Raw genomic sequence first — 24,286 nt, forward strand, 5'->3', positions numbered from 1 at the left:
ATATACATATATATATATATATATATATATATATATATATATATATATATATATATATATATATATATATATATATTATATATATATATTATATATATATATATATATATATATATATATATATATATATATATATATATATATATATATACATATATATATATTATATATATATATATATATATGTGAATAAATATATATATATATATATATATATATATATGTATATATATTTATAACATAAATATATATATATTAGGGGGTTGATTTTTTTACAACTATACATGGGTATAGTGCCAAAATCTGACATTCTACATGAGATTACCAATTGCAAAAGTTTTACTGACTAAAGTTTCAAAAATGTCCCCCGTAAATAAAAAAATATAACGTAAAAATCGACAAATTAACAGAAAAATAGCAATTTATTTTTACAAAACTTTCTGTTCATTAATATACAAAGATCAATTGTTTGTGCAATTTAAAAGTTGTTGTGCAGAATAAATCTGAAGTTCATCTTGTCAATATCTTTTGCATAAATTTCTTGCATAGTTTTTATGGCTCTTTCCGCACAGATATTAGATCTCGAATTCCTTGTATGCGACTGGGCTCTGGGACCAAAATGTTTTCAAGGTTTTCATGGCTGTAGTTGAAGTTATTGCTTGCTCTAAATTGTTAAAACTATGTTCTGAGTATTGCATGTCAGAAAACCATATATCAGACCAGGCTGATGTAATGAAGTCACAAACCATGCGAAGTTGATTATTATTCGACTCATTTAAAATATATGCCAGAAGAGCATAGATTGCTTTTGAATTCCATCTGGCATTGTTCAATGATGGCAGACTTTTGAATTTTATGGCCGGATAGCTACCATTCACCTTCATGTATCAGTAACTTTGTACCAACTCAAACAAAAAGTCCATATCATCTCTCCATTTATTAGTCTTTACTTTACAAATTTTTTCACCTTGCCTAAAGTTTGATTTTAAATTTTCATAGTTTTTTTGCAGGTTTACAATAAATTTGTAATGTATTTCTGGTGATGAGCTTTTTCCTTCATCTAAAATTTCATTCATGGAATGCTTCAAAATTGTGTCTAACACATGATGCTGACAACCAATAAATTGAACTGGTTCAAGATTTTTTCTTTTAAATTCTCTTTGAAGTTGGCTTACAACTCCATTTTTACTTCCAGTATTAACACTTGTGGTATCAGATATTATAACTTTAATACTACTCCATAGTTGAAATTTATCTAGCACTTCAGCTATTCCACTGTAAATACCATCACCCATTTACCATCACCCAGTTTCAAAATGGCTAACTTGACCTCCTTTTCTGCATTTTTTAAAATCAAGACTTGATACTCAATCCCGGAAATTCTTTTACCATCAAAATGCAACACCCAATCATCATTTTTTAAATGATTAATCATATGCTTTTCCATTTTTTGAGCTTCTGACATTGTAGCTCTATAAACCCCAGATTTGGATGGTGCTTGCACATTAACACCACATTCAGATAAATTTTTGCAAACTTCTGCTGATCACTTAATACTTAGTTTTGACTTCTTAACTAAGTTAACAGCAACAGTGGTGTTCTCATATTTTCTCTTTATTTTTTTGCCTGGCGGATTATAATCAGAATCTTGCTCATCATCTTGTTCATTGTCTCCTTTATTGTCATCAATGACCTCTACTGTACCTGTTTCAGCTATGATAGTTCTCTTCTTGCCAACTTTAGATGGATGTACTTTAACAATTTTTGATGTGCAATAACCAGCTTGACCATCAGTTTTCACCTGTAATATATAAAATTCTTTATCTTCATTGCTAAGCCAGTTACCATTCACTTTGGTTATATCAAATAAATAATCCCACTTTTCTTCAAAACATTGTTTGGATTTTTGAACAGAATGATATTTCTTAATAAGAATTTCTACTTTTTTTGTTATAGACCTTTCATTAATTTTTGGTAAACTCAGTTTAAGCCATAAATCAGATAATTCTGCGCCAACCATTTTACATCTGGAATACACTGACTTCTCTAAATTTGATAAGTAATTATACCGACCAATAACAGAATAAGCTTTTGGCATTTTATTCATAATGCCAAGTGGCTGCAAAACTTTGTGTATGTGAGATCTTGTTGATTTTGATTTCTCAAAGTGGACTAGATTTTTTGTCCAGGCTTTGATATTTTCAGGTTTTTCAGCTATCTCGGAGCTTATTCTGGACATTCTGAAATATAAAGTAAATTGAAATAATTTTAAGTTATATGCAAAATTAAAATGAAATCTAGTAAACACAAAAAATCACCTTGATTGGAACACGTTTATCTTGACTGCTAATGACAATAATTCAATCTTGTGCTTGCAGAAATTGATAACATCGGATGCATTCAAACAATGTATACTCAAACTTATATACTTATATGATTGTTTATTTGTATCACGCTACACCAATGATATTGTAATTATTATAATTACAATATCTTTGTGCTACACATTAAAAATTGTTAAAAAACATTTACAATTTTTTATTTTCATATTACAATTTCATATTTACGGGTGACATTTTTGCAATCAAATGTCTTAAGGTATACATTTTTATAAATAAATATAAAAATGTCAGCTTTTAAAAATATACCCATTGATTTTTAAAACAAAAAGTTGAAAAATCAACCCCCTAATATATATATATATATATATATATATATATATATATATATATATATATATATATATATATATATATATATATATATATATATATATATATATATATCAGGGATGCGGAGTCCCAAAAGAACTCTGGCTTTATATCTCTACTTTTTCCGAGTCTGTAGTGTCCAGAAGCTCTAAACATGATTGTTGACTTATGATCTGCTATAGGAAAAAAGTTCATGAGATATAATGACCTGAAACTTATTGTTTTTAAGCCCGGAGTCCTGGAGTCCTTGCCGCCATTATACCTAAGGACTCCGGGTTCAAAAAACAATTGTTTCTCTAACCTAAAAGTCTTAATTTTTTTTTCTATTATAGTCCAAAAACTTATTTATATTTTTAGAGCTCCTGGATACCAAAACCTAGCATAAAGTAATCTGTTTGTGACTTTTAAATCCGGAGTCCTTTTTGGGACTCCGCATCCCTGATATATATGTATATATATATATATATTTATAACATATATATATATATATATATTTATAACATATATATATATATATATATATATATATATATATATATATATATATATATATATATATATATATATATATATATATATATATATATTTATATATATATATATATATTTATATATATATCGTTTTTAAGAAAGAATTAGAATCAAAGAACGTTATATGTGTAAGATCTTCATCACCTACATTAAACTCTTGTAATGTAAGTTTTACAATGTCACATGTTTGTGATGAGGCACCAGCCATTTATGAACATTAGTAAGTTATGTTTTGTTTATTTGTAAACATTTATAACTTTGTTTATTTTTCCTTAAATGTTATCTCATCTAAAGTGTTATATTATTAAACGAAAAAATAATTAAATTGATACAATGTATTTAGCCAAGATTTTGTGTGTGCACACATACTTTTACACTATTAGGGCTCTATAACATAAAAAGTTAGTGCATAATTGAAGACTTTAGTGCTAAAAGTACTTAAGTCACACAAAAAAAGTTAAGAGAAAACATTGTAATCTTTTTTTTGGATAGTCTTCTTGTTTTTGAAATTTAAATTTATGAATAAAAGCAATAAATAAAAATCAGTAAATATAATATTTAAACAACTAATGAATTATAATTTAATTAAATTTTTATCAATTTTCAAAAGAAAAAAGAACATATAACAATATTGATTGAAATATATTTTCTTTCAACTCTTTTTGTGTGACTTATTTTGTGTGACTTCTTTCAACTTTTTTTGTGTGACTTTTAGCACTAAGGTCTTCAATTTAATGTCCTGAACATTATTTTTAGTATTCTGTCAGATAAACTGACATTGCCCCCTCTTCTCCTTGCTGCTGTGGAAAGAAAAGAAATTAACTTTAGTCTTCCAAAAAGATAAAAACTAAAGGAGTACATTATGGATTTTCTTTTTGATATCATGAAGAAACAGTATGGGTTGTAATTATTTTAATTACTGTTTAAATTATATGTTAAAGTAGTATTATTTTCAAATTTTGAAAATAAGCATTATTTATCATCAGTATTAAAGTTGGCAAAATGTTGCTATTTTATATTTCTTAACATATAACTATCTCTTCAATAATAATAAAAATTTTATATTTCTTAACATATAACTATCTCTTCAATAATAATAAAAATTTTATATTTCTTAACATATAACTATCTCTTCAATAATAATAAAAATTTTATATTTCTTAACATATAACTATCTCTTCAATAATAATAAAAATTGAAATGAAATATTTTATTGCTTTTCACCAAAGTGAATGCTTTATAGATTTCCATGTATAAGTAACTTCTACGAAATAGCAAATAAGCTTTTCCTAAGGTATCCTTCTCTAAAACCTCATCACTGCAATGGCTCTGTGAGTATTTAACTGTATAATTAAAACTAATAATATCAATGATGTTACAAAATTATATAGCTAAAGAAGTTTTCTTTTATTCTATTGTCAGGAACTTCTTGTGCATTTGTTGAAGGCAAAATTTAAATGAGCTAGACACCCTTTTCTAAATGATGAGCAAGATGCACAGTTTAAGATAAAGTACTCTAGAATTAATTCTGATTGTAAGCGTAACGCTGATTTGCTGAATGAATCTACTAATCTGTACTCAGCAAAACGTCACTGCCATCACTCAAGTGATAAGGTAAGCATGATTTCGCTGCATATATAATACATGTTTATATGAAAAAATTACCATATTTTAATTATTATATTATAGAACGTGGATGATGGTATAACTCAAGATGTTATAAAAAGCATGGTTGATGAGTGTCAAAAACTGTGACCTGATAAAGAATTTTTGGCTCACCAGATTGTCTTGTCAATTAAGGCATTAAAATATACATGTCAATATGAAAGAACTTTGGATGTCCTAAATAAATTCCCAGCACTTTACCATGAAAAAGTTGTAAGTGGTTTATTATTTATTTTATATTTATATTGCTCTGTTAATGTTGAATTGCAACATTCATGATATGAGCAATAATTATCTTATTTAACACAAATCCTGAAATTTCATTTGTTATATTGCTTTTATAAAGAAATATTCTTTAAATAAATATAAATTATATATAAAATACATAACAAAATTAAAATTATAAACTAAATAAGACTATTAGTTGGATTTTTTTCTTCTTCGTTGGCGTGGGAAAATCAAGATTAAAATTTCTGTATTAATTCAATTTTTTATTAGTCTGTGTTTTTATTCATGCTGCTCTGGGGTATCGCTTCCCAAAGACTACTAGAATTGCCCTGCAATGTTAGGGTGGGAGTAAATTTTGCTTTCTTTATTTAGCGGCTTTGTGATATTGTTTTCTTTGTTTTATTTTTAGCTTTTTACAGCAGCAAGAGCTATTACAAATAAAGAGATTAATAATAACTGCTTGTTATTATTGGGTAGAATGAAGTAGGGAAAAAAGAAGTTGATAGATTTAAAAAAACCTCTGTTAGCTAGATGGAAAACATTGTGCAATGAGGTACTGGATGAGATTAGTGATGGTAATAATTGTTAATTTAACATTAAAATTATTTAATTCTTACTCAAATTTTGTATTTTATTTTTCTATTTTTAGCAACAATGAAAAAACTTATATTTAAACTTATATTTTTTTATTCTAATTATTTGCATATATATATATTATTATTATTATTATTATTATTATTATTAAATAAAGTTAACTAATGCAATTTTCAATATTTGTTAATATTATGCTTCTCTTTATTAGGATCCAATCTATCCTACCCCAGCTCTGAAAATTGAGGGTGATGCTATAAATCCAACACAAATAAGTCTTGTAGTTGACGGGGTGACAGTAAGCAATTCTGTTCCTGATATAACTTGTGGCTTGAGTCTTGTCATCTGTTCATATTATATTTTTGATATCGCATATCCAAAGAAACTCCAAAAAACCTTGTCTTTTCTAGAGCATTACGTTTTGGAACGAAATAGTAAACTTCCTGGCAACATTCAAAACATTGCTAGTTGTATGAACTTGTAATATAAATTATAAAACTCAATAATATACTAATGTTATTAATTTGATTCAAAACCTTTTTTTAAACCAAGTTTATTTTTTGAACTTGCTTACAAACTTTTAGTTGTTTTTATAGAGAATTTTTTTCTTTTTCAAATGATATAGTTGTATATTAATATGTTCCATAGCACATAAAATTTCTATATAGAATACGATTTATATATAACACCATTTATTTATATAATGTATATAAATATGTATGAAAAATATATATAAATATGTTAATAAATTATTAAACTTATTTTTTGTATTAAATTGAAATCTCTGGCCAAACATTCCTATTCTGCAAAACAAAACTCATGAAGTTAAGTTTTGTAAAGTAATCATAAATGCATTGAAAATTACATTTCGTGTTAAGCATTTTGACATAAAATATTACTTATATCAATATTGCCTAAAAACCAATTTTTGGTTTTACGGCTTGCCCCAATAAACAAACCAATTTTGATTATCCAGAAAACCAAATAGTGTCAGTTTTCTAGAAAACCAACTTAGTTTGATTATCTGGATATTCAAATTGGTTTTTCAGAAAACCAAAATAATTTGGTTTTCTGTAAAACCAGAATAAATTGGTTTTCTAGATATTCAAATTTGGTTTTTTGAAAAACCGATTTTTGTAAGAGTGTAGCGATTGATTTAAAAGAATTGCTTATGGTTAAATCTTTTTGAAGACCATGCAAAGGTTTAATGATATATATATATATATATATATATATATATATATATATATATATATATATATATATATATATATATATATTATCATTAATATAATACATATATATAAATATATATATATATATAAAAATATATATATATATATATATATATATATATATATATATATATATATATATATATATATATATATATATATATATATATATATACAAAGACTTGTGATCACACACCATTATATGACCATGCAAATAATATTTGTATATATATATATATATATATTTGTGTATATATATATATATATTTGTGTATATATATATATATTTGTGTATATATATATATATATATATATTTGTGTATATATATATATATATATTTGTGTATATATATATATATATATATTTGTGTATATATATATATATATTTGTGTATATATATATATATATATATATAAATATATATATATATATATATATATATATATATATATATATATATATATATATATATATATATATATATATATATATATATATATATATATATATATATATATATATATATATATATATATATATATATATATTAGGGGTAGTCATTTTGAGGGAATTTTTGAAAACGAAGTACATACCCAGCTAAAGTTGGAGCAAATATGCTAAAACTTAGTCAAAAATTTTTTTAGGTCAATCGGGTGACATTTAAGTCCCCCTCAAGACTAAAGTTGTTAAGAAATTGTTCTTCAAAAAAGGAAAAATAGGGTGTGTTTAGGGTGTTTGAGGGGGATTTAAATGAAAAAATTATTTCCATTTTTTTTTGTTTGTTTGTTATTTGTTATCTATATTTTCATTTTAAAAGGGTATGTCATCATTTTTTTTTACATATTCTTGGTTAAAACGATATTTAAGAAATCAAAAAATGAAAAGTTTAAGTTACGTAAGTGGTTATGAAATCATCAAATTATGTTATCAACCAAAAAAACAAACTATTTTGAACTAAACAAGTAATTTACCATTTAATAAAAATCTTTACAAATACTATCAAGACAAAAATTATGCATTAATTGAAATAAGTATTTTAAAATGAACAACAATTTCCTAAGTCTACAATTTCCTCTTTTTTAGTTTAGAGAGTGACATCAGGCTTTCTGATAGTTTTTTTTTTGTAATATTACTTTTTCCCACACCAAAAACTTTGAAAGTTGACCTTACTTTGTCGACGGTTAAAAGTCTGTTCTGCTTGTCATCTTCATTTTCGTATCTTTGCACAAACTGCTGCATCATTCCGATTGCTCGTTCAGAATGATCATTGACAACAATTAACATTTTGGCAAAGTTTTCAAAATTCTTAAACGAAGACTGGGTGTGCCAATATTGGGGTGGAAGTGACAACCAGTCTCTCACTCTCTGATTATCCAACCCTATCATTGAAAAAATTAAATATGAAAACTCATTAACCAAAAGAGAGAGAGTTGGTACCTTCATATTATTTATGATATTAATCTCGTCTATTCGTTCTTTGCTTCTATGTTTAAAAAAGTCTGGATCCGGCATTTGAAAGGAAAGCAAAGCATCTGCAATGGCTGTTTTTTTATCCATAGAAATATTTTTATCCAAAAGAGCCAAGGGAATTATTGTTGAATCAAGATACCATGTATGCTTATAAAGAGATGCTAACACAGCGTCTACTGCCTCCGGATTGGAGCAAACTTTCTTATACTCATTCATCTGAAAGATTGCATCAAGATCAGACGCAGGAGATTGAACCGCTTTATGTGCTTGAAGGTACCACCTTGTGTAAAAACATACTATGAACTCGCAGATGAGTTTTAAATCTTCGCGTAGATTATCATTTTCTTGCACAAATGTCAGTTGCTTGCACAAAAGCTGAAGTTTAAGATAGTATAAACTCTTGCCTAAAAACCTAGCATGATGAACAGCTCCAGTTTTCTTTAACTTGAAATGTGCAGAAGGGGATAAATACTGCATGGTTAGTTCAGCCAACTCTCTTCGGTCATTCCTCATATTGTGTTTTTTAGTAATATAGGTCTCACAGTAATCTAAAGTTTTCTTTGCAGCTTCATTCAAAACTGTTCCTTCAACGGTTTTCCAATCAAAAGAGGTCAGGTTATTTTTGTCGTATTTGAATTTAGGGTTCTCAAACATATGTTTGAACTTTACGAATAAGGGATTTTCAGGCCCTACGCTACTCTCTTTTATCACTGCTTCACAGAAATGAACCATTCTAAGCTCAATGATATGATGCCTACATGCTAGTAGAAGAAGGTATTTGTCTACCTCTTTTGCAATCCTAATAAGTGATCCTTTCTTAGAACCAGTATTACTTGAAGTTGTATCAAAGCATACTCCGCATACTTTTGAAATGAGGTCATATTCTTCTAGTATTTTCATGATTCCTATATACATATCTTCACCTGAAGAAGACGGCAAGGCAGGTACTCCAAGAAGATGCGACACCCCCTCAATATTAACGAGCACAGCTAATCTTTCATTCTTCAGTCTTTTTCCCTGATTCATTTCAAACAAAGTCTTTCCGTCAAAATGAATTATACAGGGATAACGGCTTTTTTCCACGGCCTTCTTTATATCTAATTTAGCAATTTCTGCAGTATCCTTAGCAGTTTTTTTCATCTTCCTTAATGCAGTTGAAGCACTGGCTTTGCATTTTGCGATATCAACTCCACAATCTTGAAGAATTGCTCCAGTTACTTTTTGTAAGACATTCGGGGAGATATCATTTGCTGTAGCTATGATAGATACATTTCCATCAAAAATATTCATAGGGACTTTGGCAGTAATGTTACAATCATCTGCTCTTCTATGATGCCAAACTTCGGGTTCGAATTCTGAATCAGAATCAGCGCTAGTGTCAGTGAAACTCAAGTCTAATTCTGAGGTAGCGTCAATCTTAGGAGATTCGTCTTCTAGCCTTGTCCTCTTCCTCACACCTTCAGAAACCTAAAATTTACTTTAACATGGTATATGTGTATTAACAAATAATGTATGTTAAATTAGCAAATTTTAATAAAAAGGTCAAATTAACCCACTAAAAACAACATAAAACCTTTTTGCTAAATTTTCTATCTTCTGATCCCAAACTAAAATGTCTCGGTCCTTCCTGGTCTTTTAAAAAAGTTAAATCATCGTGCTTATCTTTATCTGAGCGTTTTTTATCCTTCCTAATTTGGTTCTTTAAATCTGTAGAACCAATCCAAAACAGCTTTTTCAAAAATGAAATAAACTCCCCTTGATTAACCTTGTCTCTAGCTGATCCTCTGTATTTATTTCTACTCAAATCTGAATACTTCTTGTCCATCTTCATTAGGTTCTTGATAATATTTTTATCTGACATTACTTGAAATCCCGCTTTAAGCCATGGTCTTTTAATTAATCCTAAAATGCATTCACAATCATCTACTTCACATCTCTTGTAACCCTGAATCTTGTTAGGAGGGCATGATAAAATTGTTGACTTCTTAACATTATGAGGAAGTAGTGATCTTCTGTAGGCAATGTGTTGAAGAATATCCATTCCAGTAGGGAGTTGAAGACCTTAAGAAAAAAAAAATCAATATTCTAATTTTTAACAAAAAGTTTAAAATTCAAAACAATTTTTTTAAATTAGATATGTACATGTAATAGCTGGTTTAGCCTCATTTATGATAAAAAGTTTGCTTTTGCTTGATCTGAGAAACCTTCTCTTCCCAATATCTTTTACAATTTTTTTTTCCATTTTTGTATTCAATCTAAATAGATTTAATGATTTGTAATTAGTTAAAAACTTCAATTCAATTTTACTTTATATTGTAATTCGATTAATAACAATCAAGTAAATACGAAAGTTATTTACAAAAATAAAATAATGTAACACAATTTCACGTACAATTTGTTTATAAAAACGCTTAGTGACTTAAAACATACAGTGCAGGATCTTCAGCACATTTTCTTCTGCATTATTTTATTAGAATTTTTTTATTGTTGCCGATTTTCATAACCGTGCGTAACATAAAATTTTCATTTTTTCCTTTCGTATATATCGTTTTAACCAAGAATATGTAAAAAACATGATGACATACCCTTTTAAAATGAAAATATAGATAGCAAGTAACAAAAAAAAAAAAAAAAATGGAGATAATTTTTTCATTTAAGTCCCCCTCAAACACCCTAAACACACCCTATTTTTCCTTTTTTGAAGAACAATTTCTTAACAACTTTAGTCTTGAGGGGGACTTAAAAGTCACCCGATTGACCTAAAAAAATTTTTGACTAAGTTTTAGCATATTTGCTCCAACTTTAGCTGGGTATGTACTTCGTTTTCAAAAATTCCCTCAAAATGACTACCTCTAATATATATATATATATATATATATATATATATATATATATATATATATATATATATATATATATATATATATATATATATATATATATATATATATATATATATATATATATATATATATATATACAAAGACTTGTGATCACACACCATTATATGACCATGCAAATAATACTTTGTTTTGACAATTTGACTACAGCTTTTAACACGTTTTTAAAATTTAAAAATGTGCATAGAAACTTACCTAGACTTTACTAAAAAAAAACTTCAAATCAAACATATTGGTTCAATTAATTTAAATGATACTTGATATTCTTGAATGACTTTTAAAAAGATTAGATCTCATCATTTCAAAGATCCTCAAATAAAATGAGCATCTTAAGAAGTCAATCAACTGGTTTGAACCTTTACACGTGCATTAAATTGTTAAATGCAAATGAGTCAGCAAAAACTATTTATTTGCTTTATAACTACTTACTTTATTTGTTTGATTTATTATTGCTGTGATGCAATTTTTAAGGCTAATGTAACACCAAACACTAATTGCACACTAAAAGTATTCTTATTTTAATAACTTTAGAAATTAACTTTCCAAATTTGGTTGTTTATAAATTTTTGCATAAAAAAAAAAATTTAACTAAGAGTCATAACTTATCGTTTTAGTGAATGCTGATTTTTTTTGTTTTTTTGTTTCTTTGTTTGTTAATTCACCTCCTTAGGGATATCAACCACTTTCTTGCTTTTTAAGTCTGCTATCAACCACTTTCTTGCTTTTTAAGTCTGCTATCAACCACTTTCTTGTTTTTAAAATTTTTTTTTTTGGTTTCTATTAACTTCCAACTTAATTAGTGGTTGCTTGCAGCCTTGTTGGAGGAGAATTTGTTTAAACTATAAATAGCCGGTCTAAAATGGACCGGCAAGCTGTGCAGACCATTCGCCTCAATGGTCCTGGATATGGCTTTTTCAAGAAACAAAAATTATGATATTTGGATGGTTTTTGATATTTTTGATAAATTTTGATATTTCCAATCAACTTTTATTTTGTTCCTTCTTCATTCCAGGGATAGTAAAAAGAATCTTTTTTTTTTGGCATTCTACATTATTATAAAAGTTCATTCATTTCTCGCCTTTGTGAATAAAAATATCATCGAATATATAAAATTTGTTCAAAATTTTCTTTAATTTTATTCATCATCTTAAATTGTTTTAACCATTGGTACTATATTAATCAAATATATCTTTTTTAACTTTATTTCTGAATTTTTGGAAAAAATAAAAATAATCAGAAACATTCCGTATATATGTTTGGCTTTAGACAAAAACTACAAACTAATTTTGACTATAAGTAGTATATACCTTGATATGTTGTAGTATATGTCTTGATATATTGCAATCATTATGTTTATAATACAATTTATTGTTGATAATTTAATGTACAATAAAAACAAAGATGATAATCTATTGTGGCTAAACTGCGTATATATTTAAAAAGGCAAAAATTGTTAAAAAAAACTTAATATAGACAAAATAATATTTAAATAATTTATGTTTCGTATTTTGTTAAAGCTTCTATTCAAGCAATATCACCATTGTAAATTCATAACATTGTAAATAAATAACACAATAATTAGAACATTATGAGAAATAAACCGAGGCTGCAGTCACTAAGGAAAATTACTCAGGAAAATTACTCAGAATATGGCATTTAAATGAAAGAGTTGTTGTTAATAGCTTTGTTAATAAATGTTTAAGAAAACTTTTGAATTTTTAAAAATAATTTGTAATATGTCTAAACAATCGAAAAGAGAAGACCTTCTGTCAAGACAGGAGTATAAATGTGATTAATCAGCAATTAGAGCCACTTTAGATGTAAGACTGTGAGAAGGATCATTAATGTAGACAAGAAACAAAACAGGACCAAAGATAGAACCTTGAGGTACCCTAGAAGGTAATGGAAATAAAGAAGAGTGTCAACCTTGAATAGGATGACTTTAATAAGGGTTTGAAAGAAACAATTTGATAATTTCAAATAGTTCTTCCTAGAAACACCATCAAGCAAGGTTATGGAGACCAGCATGCTAAAATCGAAAAACCTTGCTAATAAGAGATAGAAGACTAAAGGGATAATAGTTGATAGGGTCAGAATTTTCTCTAGAGTTTTTAAAAATTGGATGCACAGATGCTATTTACCAGAAGGCAGGAAAACAAGATTCAGTCAAATACTTACTAAGTTGTTTAGAGAGAATTGAAGAGAGTTCTGGAGAACACTTTTGCAAGATTATGACAGAAATATGGTCTGGACCACAAACCATAGAAGAGCTCACATGAGATATGACTTTAGCAATGGAAGCTGGAGTGATTCGAATGTCTAACAACGGGTTAACCTGTTTAACTGGAATAGAAGGAAGAGTGTAGCCAATAGACTCAAGAGTCAAATTAGAAGAAAAGTTTTTTGCAAATAATTTAGCCTTATACTTGGGAGAGGTAATAATGATCTTATTAACTTATAAATAAAAATGAAATGTTAGACCTGCCCTTGTTAATGACGCTGTTGAAGACTTTCCAAAAGTCTCTAGACCCTAATTTCTGAGATAAGATTCAAAATTTACTAAATTGAGAATATTTAATATGGGCTTTTGCGGTTAGTGGTGTTAGAGCCACTCAGTGTAATGAGCATAAAAGTCACCATTAACAACAATATTGGCAGAGGGGAAACAAGAAAGGGCATTTAAAACAGTGCAGAATGGTAAAGAACAAAGAGAAAGGTAATAGAGTGAAGAGGTGCTAAGCTGAAGCACATAAAAGAATGGCCAGAGAATTTAAGTCTGATTTCTTGACAAATAGTTGAATTGACACGTAAGTATACCCATGAGCCAAGGGTAGATAGTACTATTCAATACTGAGATCTGAAGAAGGAACAGATGAATTTAAATTAGTCTCACAAAGAGCAAGAAAGTTGTTACTTTGAAGACAACAAATATTTATGAAAAATATATTGAAACGGTTAGGTGGTAGGGATGGTTTTTTTATGTTTTATAACATTAACTGAATATAAATCCGATGGATGGTTTTTATGTTTAATAAATTTACCTGTGTATAAACCCTAGCAAATGTATTAAAAAAAAAGATTTTACTTGTGTAAAAATATTAAAAAAAAAAGAATTTACCTGTGTATAAATCCTAGTGAATGTATAAAATTAATAGCTAATATTGATTCAGTCATATAAAACTGCGTTTGCGACTCAGTGAATGTGTCTTTGCGTATAAGTAATGTCATCAGATCACCTGTTAACATAAAAGAATATTTGAAAATAAAATTGATTCAAAATTAGTTTTATTGATAACAAAAACAAATATAAATGTTAAACCTCCAGGGAGAAACTCCATAACTAAATACAAACAGCTCACATCTTGAAATGAATAATACATTTTAACTACCCAAGAGTTATCTGATTCAGCAAGAATATCTCTTTCAGCTCTAACATGTGCAACCTATTTTAAAAGATAAACTTAAAAACTTGATTTTGATTTGGTAAAATAAGTCATAAAAATAAATACATAAAGGGAGACTTGGGTAAAAAAAAACTTTTAATAAAACTTACATTAGACATTATTCAAAAATTTTTTTAATAATAAAAATGGAACTTCATTAAAATGCTACTAAAAAAATACTTAAGTTATTAAAAAATTTAATCAAAAGATATTCTTTTTAAAGTTGTAATTTTTATAATCTTTTTCTTATTTATAATTTTTATAACCTTTTTTTTAAAAAAACTTTTTTAAATTGGCATATTTTTGTCTTATTTTTTTATAAAAAGGTTAATCTTCCAAGCAAGACATTTTTTGAAAACCCCTCATTTTTAAAATTCTATAATAGCAGGACAAAGCACTCTATTGCCACATTCTTTAAAATATGAAATATATCCCTAGTTTACAAAATAAATGATAATTTATAAAAAAAAATTCAGAAAAACTTTAAACTTCTTTCTTTCAATTCAACATAATAGTTATTGAGTTTATCAAAAATTGTACCAAAATTTTTTTTTTTTTAATTATTACTTTTCCCTGTTAGTTAGTCATACTTAAGTCATTTTTCCATTAAAAGCAACACTGACCCTCCCAGCAAGACATTAATTTTAAATTCCCATAAATTCATTACCAAAACTTATCTCCATATTTTTGAAATAAAAAAAAAAAAGTGAATCCTTTACTTTAATTATACTTTTTATTTCTTTGTAACTTTTAACTTGAAAGTTACAAAGAATTAAAAAAACAAAAAAAATATGTCAAAAAAATATAAAATTAATTGAAGATGTTTGATGAAAAAAAAAAAATAATAATAATAATACATTTTTTGAGCATTAAGAAACAGATACAGATAAAAGATGCAAGGATTCCTGAATGAAAGGAAAGGTTAGATTGTGTTTTGGTTGGTGGAACAAGAATTAATACTTTATGTTAGCAACCATGGTAGTATTTCTAGAAGTTAAAAAGAGGTGCAAACTTACGAAAATTGATTAGAGGCTCAAGCTATGCAGTTACAGCACGCCTAACTCCATTTTACATTCTATTACATCTATTTTTAGGCCTTTTTTAAATGAAAAAAAAACATTATTAAAAGATCCAGCTTAAATATACCAACATTATTCCATACAAAGGTCAATACAAAATAAAAAGGTCAATACAAAATAGAGGTATAGAATAAAATCAAAATAAGAAAATGAAATTTTTTTACTTTGACTTTATTCTACCCCTCTAAACAGCTTTTTACGAAAACTTTAGGTTATTTGCGCAAGCTATATGCTTATTCATTCAACAAATTGCTCATTAGATAAAATATTTGATTTTTTATTCGTTACAAACATAATTTTAATGTTACAAACATAATAAGCATTGTCGTGAAAACTTATAAATTTGTTATTGAAAATTCTTTAGACAAGCATTTTCTTTTGGTACTAGCTTTTATTCATTCATTAACAACTTTAAGTACTTAATAGAAAATTTGATAAATAAAGACAACAATTAACATTCTTAATGTAACAACAATTAACATTCTTAATGTAACAACAATTAACATTCTTAATGTAACAACAATTAACATTCTTAATGTAACAGCAATTAACAATTACAACAATTAAAGATTCCATAATAAAAGTGTTTATATAATTATAATGGTTTTTAGCAAAACATTAAATTGTGAATGACATTTTTTTATTTTGCTCAAATTGAGACAAACTTATAATTTATTATAAGTATTATACAAAATATATAACTCATTACATAATATAAAATTTTTATGAAATAACTTATAATTTCAGTGCATTATAATTTTTATTAATAATAAACAAGTATAAAATAAATTTGAGCAAAAAAAAAAAAAGCTCTTCATTCAAAATATTCAAAAAGAATGTTTTACTTTTTTAAATATATTTCAAAATGTTTAATATTACATACTGAGTTTTAAATAATAGCTTAAATATAAATACATAACATTGACTAAGAAAAATGTTTATGACATTATCAATTTATTTTTTTATAATGACATTTTTATAAAAAACTAATTTTTTATTTAAGAAACTAATCAGTTAGTACAATATAATTAAAAACATTTTAATTGTATCTTTTTTAATTATATAGTTTTTTTTTCCCCAAAATAACCATGGCTTTTAAGAAGCATTGCAGTACTATGCAAATGTTGATTTATTTTGAAAAAGAATTTTGCATTTTTTATCTTAGATAAAACATTTATGCATTTTATTTTAAACAACTTTGCAAACTTATGTCATTAATGTTATAATGATTTTTACACTGTATTTTACATTGAGGATTTTAAGAAAATCTCTCTACACTGGATTTATGTGTTTAAAATGAAAAAAAAAGTTCTTTTTTTTTACTCATTATATTACAACTTTATATAATAATTATGCAATATTTATATTTGCATTTGTAATAATAAAATTCTATTTACTAAAACTACTCAATAATTCTGTTTGCTAAAAATTATTTTATAGAATAAATTATATTACAAAGTCGACAAGTTGTTAGCCATTTGTATAGTTAAAATATAATCTCAAGCACTACAAAAAAATTAGTAACTGTAGAAAAAATCTGAAACTCAAACATTGTCTTTTTTATATGATGTAGTTTACATCAGAATTTTAAATTTTTCTTGTAAATATTTAAAAGTAGAAAAGAAAGTAGTTTTTTTTCATGACAAAACTATATTTTTAAGAGAGCCATAAATTGCTATTGTAAATCACTTTGGGGGAGTGTGGGCAAGAGCAAAAGCTCTCACTTCCCACCAAAATCTGAAAGTATATCCAAGAAGACCTTAAGTAAAAAATTTATCCAAAAGACCTCAAAAAGAAAACCCATCCAAAAAGACCTTAGAAAAGAATTCATCATCATTATCACTACCACCATCACCATTATCATCATCATCATCATCATCATCATCATCATCATCATCATCATCATCATCATCATCATCATCATCATCATCATCATCGTCATCATCATCATCGTCGTCGTCGTCATCATCATCATCATCATCATCATCATCATCATCATCATCATCATCATCATCATCATCATCATCATCATCATCATCATCATCATCACCACCACCATCATCATCATTATTGCAAATTTATCTTTTCCTTTTATATTTTTTTTTACAGTTAAGGATCTTTTTAAATTGTTTAAAATTGTAAAATGGTGAGGATTAAACTCAAAACTCAAAAGTGTTCTCCCATTATTGCATCATGCCTGTTTTTTTCAGAAACTAGACATCATTAAACTATATTTCTTTAGACACATTTTTTTTTTCCTTTTAAAATTTTATTATTTAGTACTTTATGAATTAATATTTATTGATGCAAACCAGTTGTTAGAAATGAAGATAGTTCTCTCAACTTGGACTTTAAAATAGCAAAACTAATGAACAAACTCTACATTTTCACCATTATTTATTTGAATCTCATTCTTGATTTTTCTGCATCCAATAAAAATACATTTTTTAAAACAGAACACCAAAAATATTCGGAGCATTGTTTACAAACTGTGCAAAAAATAGAGCTTGCTTTAACAGCACCTCTCTTGCACACAGTTCATGCTAATTCTTGACTTAAAAATAAATATCTATTGTTTCTCTTAGTCCTTTATGTTAATTTTAAGCCCTTTTTTTTTTCATTCCATTAATGTAACACTGAAACTGTAGCATTACCTTTACTTCTGTTTCTGCAATTAAACATAATCATCTGGATAGAACAACACGCATCATAAACCAAACAAAATTTAATGCAAAAAAAAGTACCCTTACTAGAAATAATAACAGCTAAAATAAAAAAACACTTCTTAGTAATCCACAAGTACAATAAAGTCGAGTGCTATGAAAATTTAATCAGTAATTTAAATTTTCATAGCACTTTACTACTGTGTCTTTTTTAATTGATCAACCTAAAAATTACTTAAAATATCAGGATTGAATTTTGAATCACTAAACTTCAATTATTAAAAGTTAAAATTTTTGTACACTGATTCATTATCAATTTATGTCGATAATTATTTTGGTGAATTATTATCCAATAAAAAAAAAAAAACTACTATTCTAATTTTTTTAATTGTTGAAAAAAAAAAAGAAAATGGAAAATTAAAGCTTTTTATTACTTAATTATAATTTAAAATTTTTATTGCTTATAATTTATTCATTAATATATAAATTATTTATAATTTAAAATAATTTAAAACCTTACTTGTTCTTTTTCTAGCATGTCTTTTTTATGCAATATTTTCATAGCATAAACATGACCAGTGTCAACTTTTTGAACTAAGCGCACCTAATAAAGAAAGATAAATCATCATAACAATGGGTGAAATAAAACAAAGCAACTAACAGCTTTTTAAACGGTTGATTGCAAGTTTTAACATAGACAGTATTTAAAAACTGTTTTATATAAAGATAGCAAAGGATTTGTAAAATAAAAAACTGATTTTTCTAATTTTTTCTTTTTCTTTTAAATTTTAAATAGTTTACACCTAGTTTAACTGATTTGATTTAAATTAACAACAAAAAGTGAAAAAATGTAAATAAAAAAAAATAAAAAGTTCTAAATTTTTCAAGTATAATTAATGTAAAAATAATTGCTAGGTAAATATATATATAAAATAAAAAAAAACATGATAGATATACAATATTATGTCCATTATTATGTCATATCTAATGACATAACAATGGATTCAAAAATGCATTTATCAAAACAATATTTTTTTTATAGATAAATTTTATGAGTACTATAATATTAATTGAAATAGTTAGATAATATCTATATGCTTTATTTATGGTAATATTTGAATAATTATTTTGCAACAGGCATCAGCAAAAAATCTTAAAATGGCATTCAATCTACCAGATCTGGATGAAGTTGATTCCCCAAGTGAAGATGAAGTGAGTCGATATCGAAAAGAACCCTGCGCCAAAATGGATTCATATCCTCTTCAGTGGTGGAAGCTACATCAAGGTTCATATCCTCGATTAGCAACAATTGCGAAGAAATATTTGGCAGTTCAAGCGACTACAGTTCCATACGAAAGACTGTTTTCAACCGCTGGATTCATTGCAGACAAGCTCAGATCATCTCTGCTGCCAGATTCATTGAACATGTTATTATGTTTAAAAGACTGGCTTTAAGAAATTCTTTATTTCAAGTTTTTCAAATATTTTATTTTTATTGGTTGTATTATTTTTATTGCTTGTAATTAATATAAACTATAACAAGAACTTTTTTATGATGTTTTATCATTTGCATGTAAATAGATCAAATGATTTAAAAAACTTTTCCAGTTTGCTTCTTTTATTTATTTAAATTATAGTGCTCGATTAATTGCGCGATTAATCGAACACTATAATTTAAATAAATAAAAGAAGCAAACAGGAAAAGTTTTTTAAATCATTTGATCTATTTACATGCAAATGATAGAAGATAGATATACCTAAGATCTGGTTTACACAGCAACATATTTCAACTTTTAAATTGAGTGAAAAACAAGATTTTAAATCTTAAACATTTTATTACAAATTAAAAAAAAATCATTACAAACAAAACATTTTAGTACAAATTTATAAAATTTCATAACTTTGTAGTAAATAATATTAAGAAACCAGAAGACATGAGAAGATGTGTAAAGATTTGATACAAACTTTTATTGTTGATGTTTTAAATAATCATCAGTAAACTCATACTTTTTGAGAATTCCCAACAGAGATAGTGTAAAAGTATTTGTGGTTTGATCTGATAATTCAATCAAATCCATAAATAATTTGATTTATTGGATTCTCATTTTAAAAATATTAACAAAGTTGATTGTTCGTTAAATGTTGTCATCAATTATTAATGATCAAGTTTTGCCTACTTTTATAACTTATTTTAAAATTATTTATGTCTATTATGTTTATAATTTTTACAAATTATATTATATTTGTTGCGCTATTTTTTGATGGCATTTTGTGTGCAATATTTGTTTCATTCAGTTTTCGAAGATGTAACAAATCAAAATGGTCAGAGTAGGCTATATTGTGTTTTACAATATAATAGACTGTAAGAAATTTTTTTGCAGTGTTATTCATTTCAGACTCTATCTATTTTGCAGTGTTATTCATTTCAGACTCTATCAATAAAATATTTTTTCATCATTTCCAGTTTCAACAATTTTATCTGCTTCAATATGGATAGTACTTTATAAATGCCGTAATATTTTTTCGGACAAAGACGTTAATTATGCAACTCTATGTTTTTTATAAAATGAAATACTTATTGAAATTTAATTCTTTGAAATATTAACATCTTGAATTTTAGACCTTAGCTTTCCAGCTGAACATGTAATCCAAGGATTTGCAATTTTTTCTGATATATATCTATATACAATATATACACACACACATATATATACATATATATATATATATATATATATATACATATATATATATATATATATATACATATATATATATATATATATATATATATATATATATATATATATATATATATATATATATATATATATATATATATATATATATATATATATATATATATACACACATATATATATACATATATATATACATATATATATACATATATATATACATATATATATATATATATGCATATATATATACATATACAGGGCTTGTGATGAAGCGAGCGCGATCGCGCTCCGCTCGTAAAACGCGCCCGTACACGGTATTTTTAAATGTTCTAGGCACGATAAACAACGCTCGTTCAGCTTATAACGAGCGTATAAAATAACGCTTGTCCAATAGCTCAAGATTATTTTTTTAATTTCATAAAATATTTAAAAAAGATTTTTTATTAAATATATTCTGTTATCAAACAACTGATATAAAATATAAAAAGCACAACGTCGTTCTCTTTTGCACTAAAGTAATGAATGAGCAGTTTAAAGTCGTTAATCGTCACTAATTTCAATAATGGAATGTGCATGTGGAAACACAATGTGAATACAAAAATGCGCAAATAAGATAAGAATAGAAAATTAGAAAACCATTATAAGAAAATTAAAACCGTGGAGTATTTTTAATCTTGTGAAAATATCAAGTAAAATTTATTTGATTTATTGTTTGTAATATTCCACACATCGTTTATAATAAAAATAAATATTAATAATAGAGTAATTTTTAAAATTAGTTTTTGTCCATAGTATAGATTTTTTATTAACTATTATTCTTTTTAACTCAAATTTAAAATGATTCTGTTGTTTAGAATGTTCGCAATTAAGAACATTCGAAAAGAAAACTAAGTAATGATGTCAATATTTATTAAATGAAAAGTTATTATTCTTATTTATTATTATTTCAAATTATTCTTGTGTTATACTTTTAAGATAAAACAACGTAATTTAAAAAAGAAACTTTAGAAAAAAATTAAATAATTAATTTGAATAAAAAATATCAAGAAATATAAAAACCATCAACCGTTAATTAAGTTTACAGAGTAACATTTTAAAATACATATATCAAAACAACGAAGCAAAACTAAGTCACTAAATTATACTTCAATACTAAATCAATAAGAAGTTGCGTTTTTGTTTGATATTTTTTTTTTATAACATAAATAGTTAAAAATAAAATCGCGATCTGACAATATACAAGAAGTTTGGAAGTATAAAAATCTCTTTCGTTGAAGTAGTTTCATAAGTGTGATACTAATTCAAACATTTTTTGACGAAAGAATTATGTAATAAATAAAAAGATATAAAAAAGAAAAAGCTTATTATGAGTATTGCCTTTAGCAATTTTCATGATCGCGCTCGCTGACATTATCTCGAGCGCACATAATCACGCCCGTTGAAAACATATTCTAATTTTATGAGCGCGATACAACAGGCTTGACGATTTTCTTCATCACAAGCCCCGCATATACACACATATTTATATACATATATATATATATATATATATATATATATATATATATATATATATATATATATATATATATATATATATTTATATATACATATATATATATATAAATAAATATATATAAATATATATATATATATATACATATATATATATATACATATATATATATATATATATATGAATATATATACATATATATATATATATGAATATATATATATATATATATATATATATATATATATATATATATATATATATATATATATATATATATATATATATATATATATATATATATATATATATATATATATATATATATATATATATATATATATATATATATATATATATATATATAGCTTTCCCGCTGAACATGTAATCCAAGTATATGCAATTTTTTCTGATATATATCTATATACAATATATACACACACACACACACACACATATATATATATATTTATATATATATATATATATATATATATATATATATATATATATATATATATTTATTATATATATATATATATATATATATATATATATATATATATATATATATATATATATATATATATATATATATATATATATATATATATATATATATATATATATATATATATATATATATATATATATATATATGCCTTGGCAGGAACGGAGAGGATGTCCACCTCTACACCAGTGTTAGTCAGTATCTTTTTAAACGCCAAAATTTGAAACTTTTTTATTAAATTTAATAATGATTTTATGTAAACAAAACATAAACAAAATACATAAACATAAACATCACACATTATATTTTAGCAAAAATTTTCCATGATGATGATAAAGATAATGATGATCATGTTGATCATGTTTATACATGCATATATATACAAAATATAACATAAAATTTTGAATTAAAAAAAATACTTTAGGATGTATAAATGTTTTTGCAGCCCAGTTACAAAGCCGGCCCCAGCCCTGGTCAAATTTCAACCCCGCACCATGCATTGCTTAGCGGAAATATGATTTTGTACATATTTTTTAGTGATTTTTTATATTTAAACTTTTAATGTTTTTTTTTTGCATTCAGTTTTTAATTCTCTATAAAAAAAAATTATTTTTAGTTTTTTGAAACTTTTGATATTTTAAGGGTTTTTTCAAGGTTTTATAAATCTCTTTTGTTAAAATCTTTTCAAAGTATATGATAAGTGTTAAATTTCTATATTATTTTTATGCAAAATTAAAATAATCATATATTTAATTGAATGTAAAACTAGAAATAGAAAAAAAAGGTTTTTGCATGGCATTTTTTTGCTGAATTTTTGATTTTTAATTATTGATTGATTTGAGCATGTGGTCACAGAGGTCGCCTCATTTTTATTAAATAAAATATAATTACTGTGAATTGACTTTACTGCCAAGCAAAAATATTCAGGCAACATCTGTGACCTCATGCTTTAAAATCATTTTTACTACTGTGAGTTTTATTCGAAAACCTCCTGTGAAGTAAATGAAAATTCTGTAATTCAATAACGTACAGTTTTACCT

General features: G+C 25.3%; 2 protein-coding genes across 2 annotated transcripts in view; both read right to left on the reverse strand.

Annotated features, from left to right (window-relative positions):
- The window catches only part of LOC100204253 (serine/threonine-protein kinase 38-like), a 62,222-nt gene that overhangs the window by 20,437 nt on the left and 17,499 nt on the right, over window positions 1-24,286 (reverse strand). Inside the window, exons 4-6 of the mRNA XM_065791604.1 lie at window positions 19,038-19,121; window positions 14,652-14,775; window positions 14,451-14,568 (exon numbers count right to left, since the gene is read on the reverse strand). Coding sequence (XP_065647676.1) covers window positions 14,451-14,568; window positions 14,652-14,775; window positions 19,038-19,121 — 326 coding nt within the window. The remainder of the gene's footprint in view (window positions 1-14,450; window positions 14,569-14,651; window positions 14,776-19,037; window positions 19,122-24,286) is intronic.
- On the reverse strand, window positions 7,910-10,722 carry LOC136077081 (uncharacterized). Its single transcript, XM_065791602.1, has 3 exons — window positions 10,575-10,722; window positions 10,006-10,493; window positions 7,910-9,899 (listed from the first exon to the last, which is right to left on the reverse strand). Exons 1-3 carry the CDS (start codon window positions 10,672-10,674, stop codon window positions 8,025-8,027), a joined length of 2,463 nt encoding a protein of 820 aa, XP_065647674.1. The 5' UTR covers window positions 10,675-10,722; the 3' UTR covers window positions 7,910-8,024.

Source organism: Hydra vulgaris, chromosome 02 (assembly GCF_038396675.1).
Source record: "Hydra vulgaris chromosome 02, alternate assembly HydraT2T_AEP".
In the NCBI taxonomy this organism is placed as follows: domain Eukaryota; kingdom Metazoa; phylum Cnidaria; class Hydrozoa; order Anthoathecata; family Hydridae; genus Hydra; species Hydra vulgaris.

Coding starts and splice junctions, on each gene's coding strand:
- LOC136077081 (XM_065791602.1), bottom strand. CDS start 10,674: ATGGAAAAAAAAATTGTAAAAGATATTGGGAAGAGAAGGTTTCTCAGA. Junction 10,494..10,574: donor GGCTAAACCAGCTATTACAT/GTACATATCTAA, acceptor TTTTTTCTTAAG/GTCTTCAACTCCCTACTGGA. Junction 9,900..10,005: donor ATAGAAAATTTAGCAAAAAG/GTTTTATGTTGT, acceptor AGTAAATTTTAG/GTTTCTGAAGGTGTGAGGAA.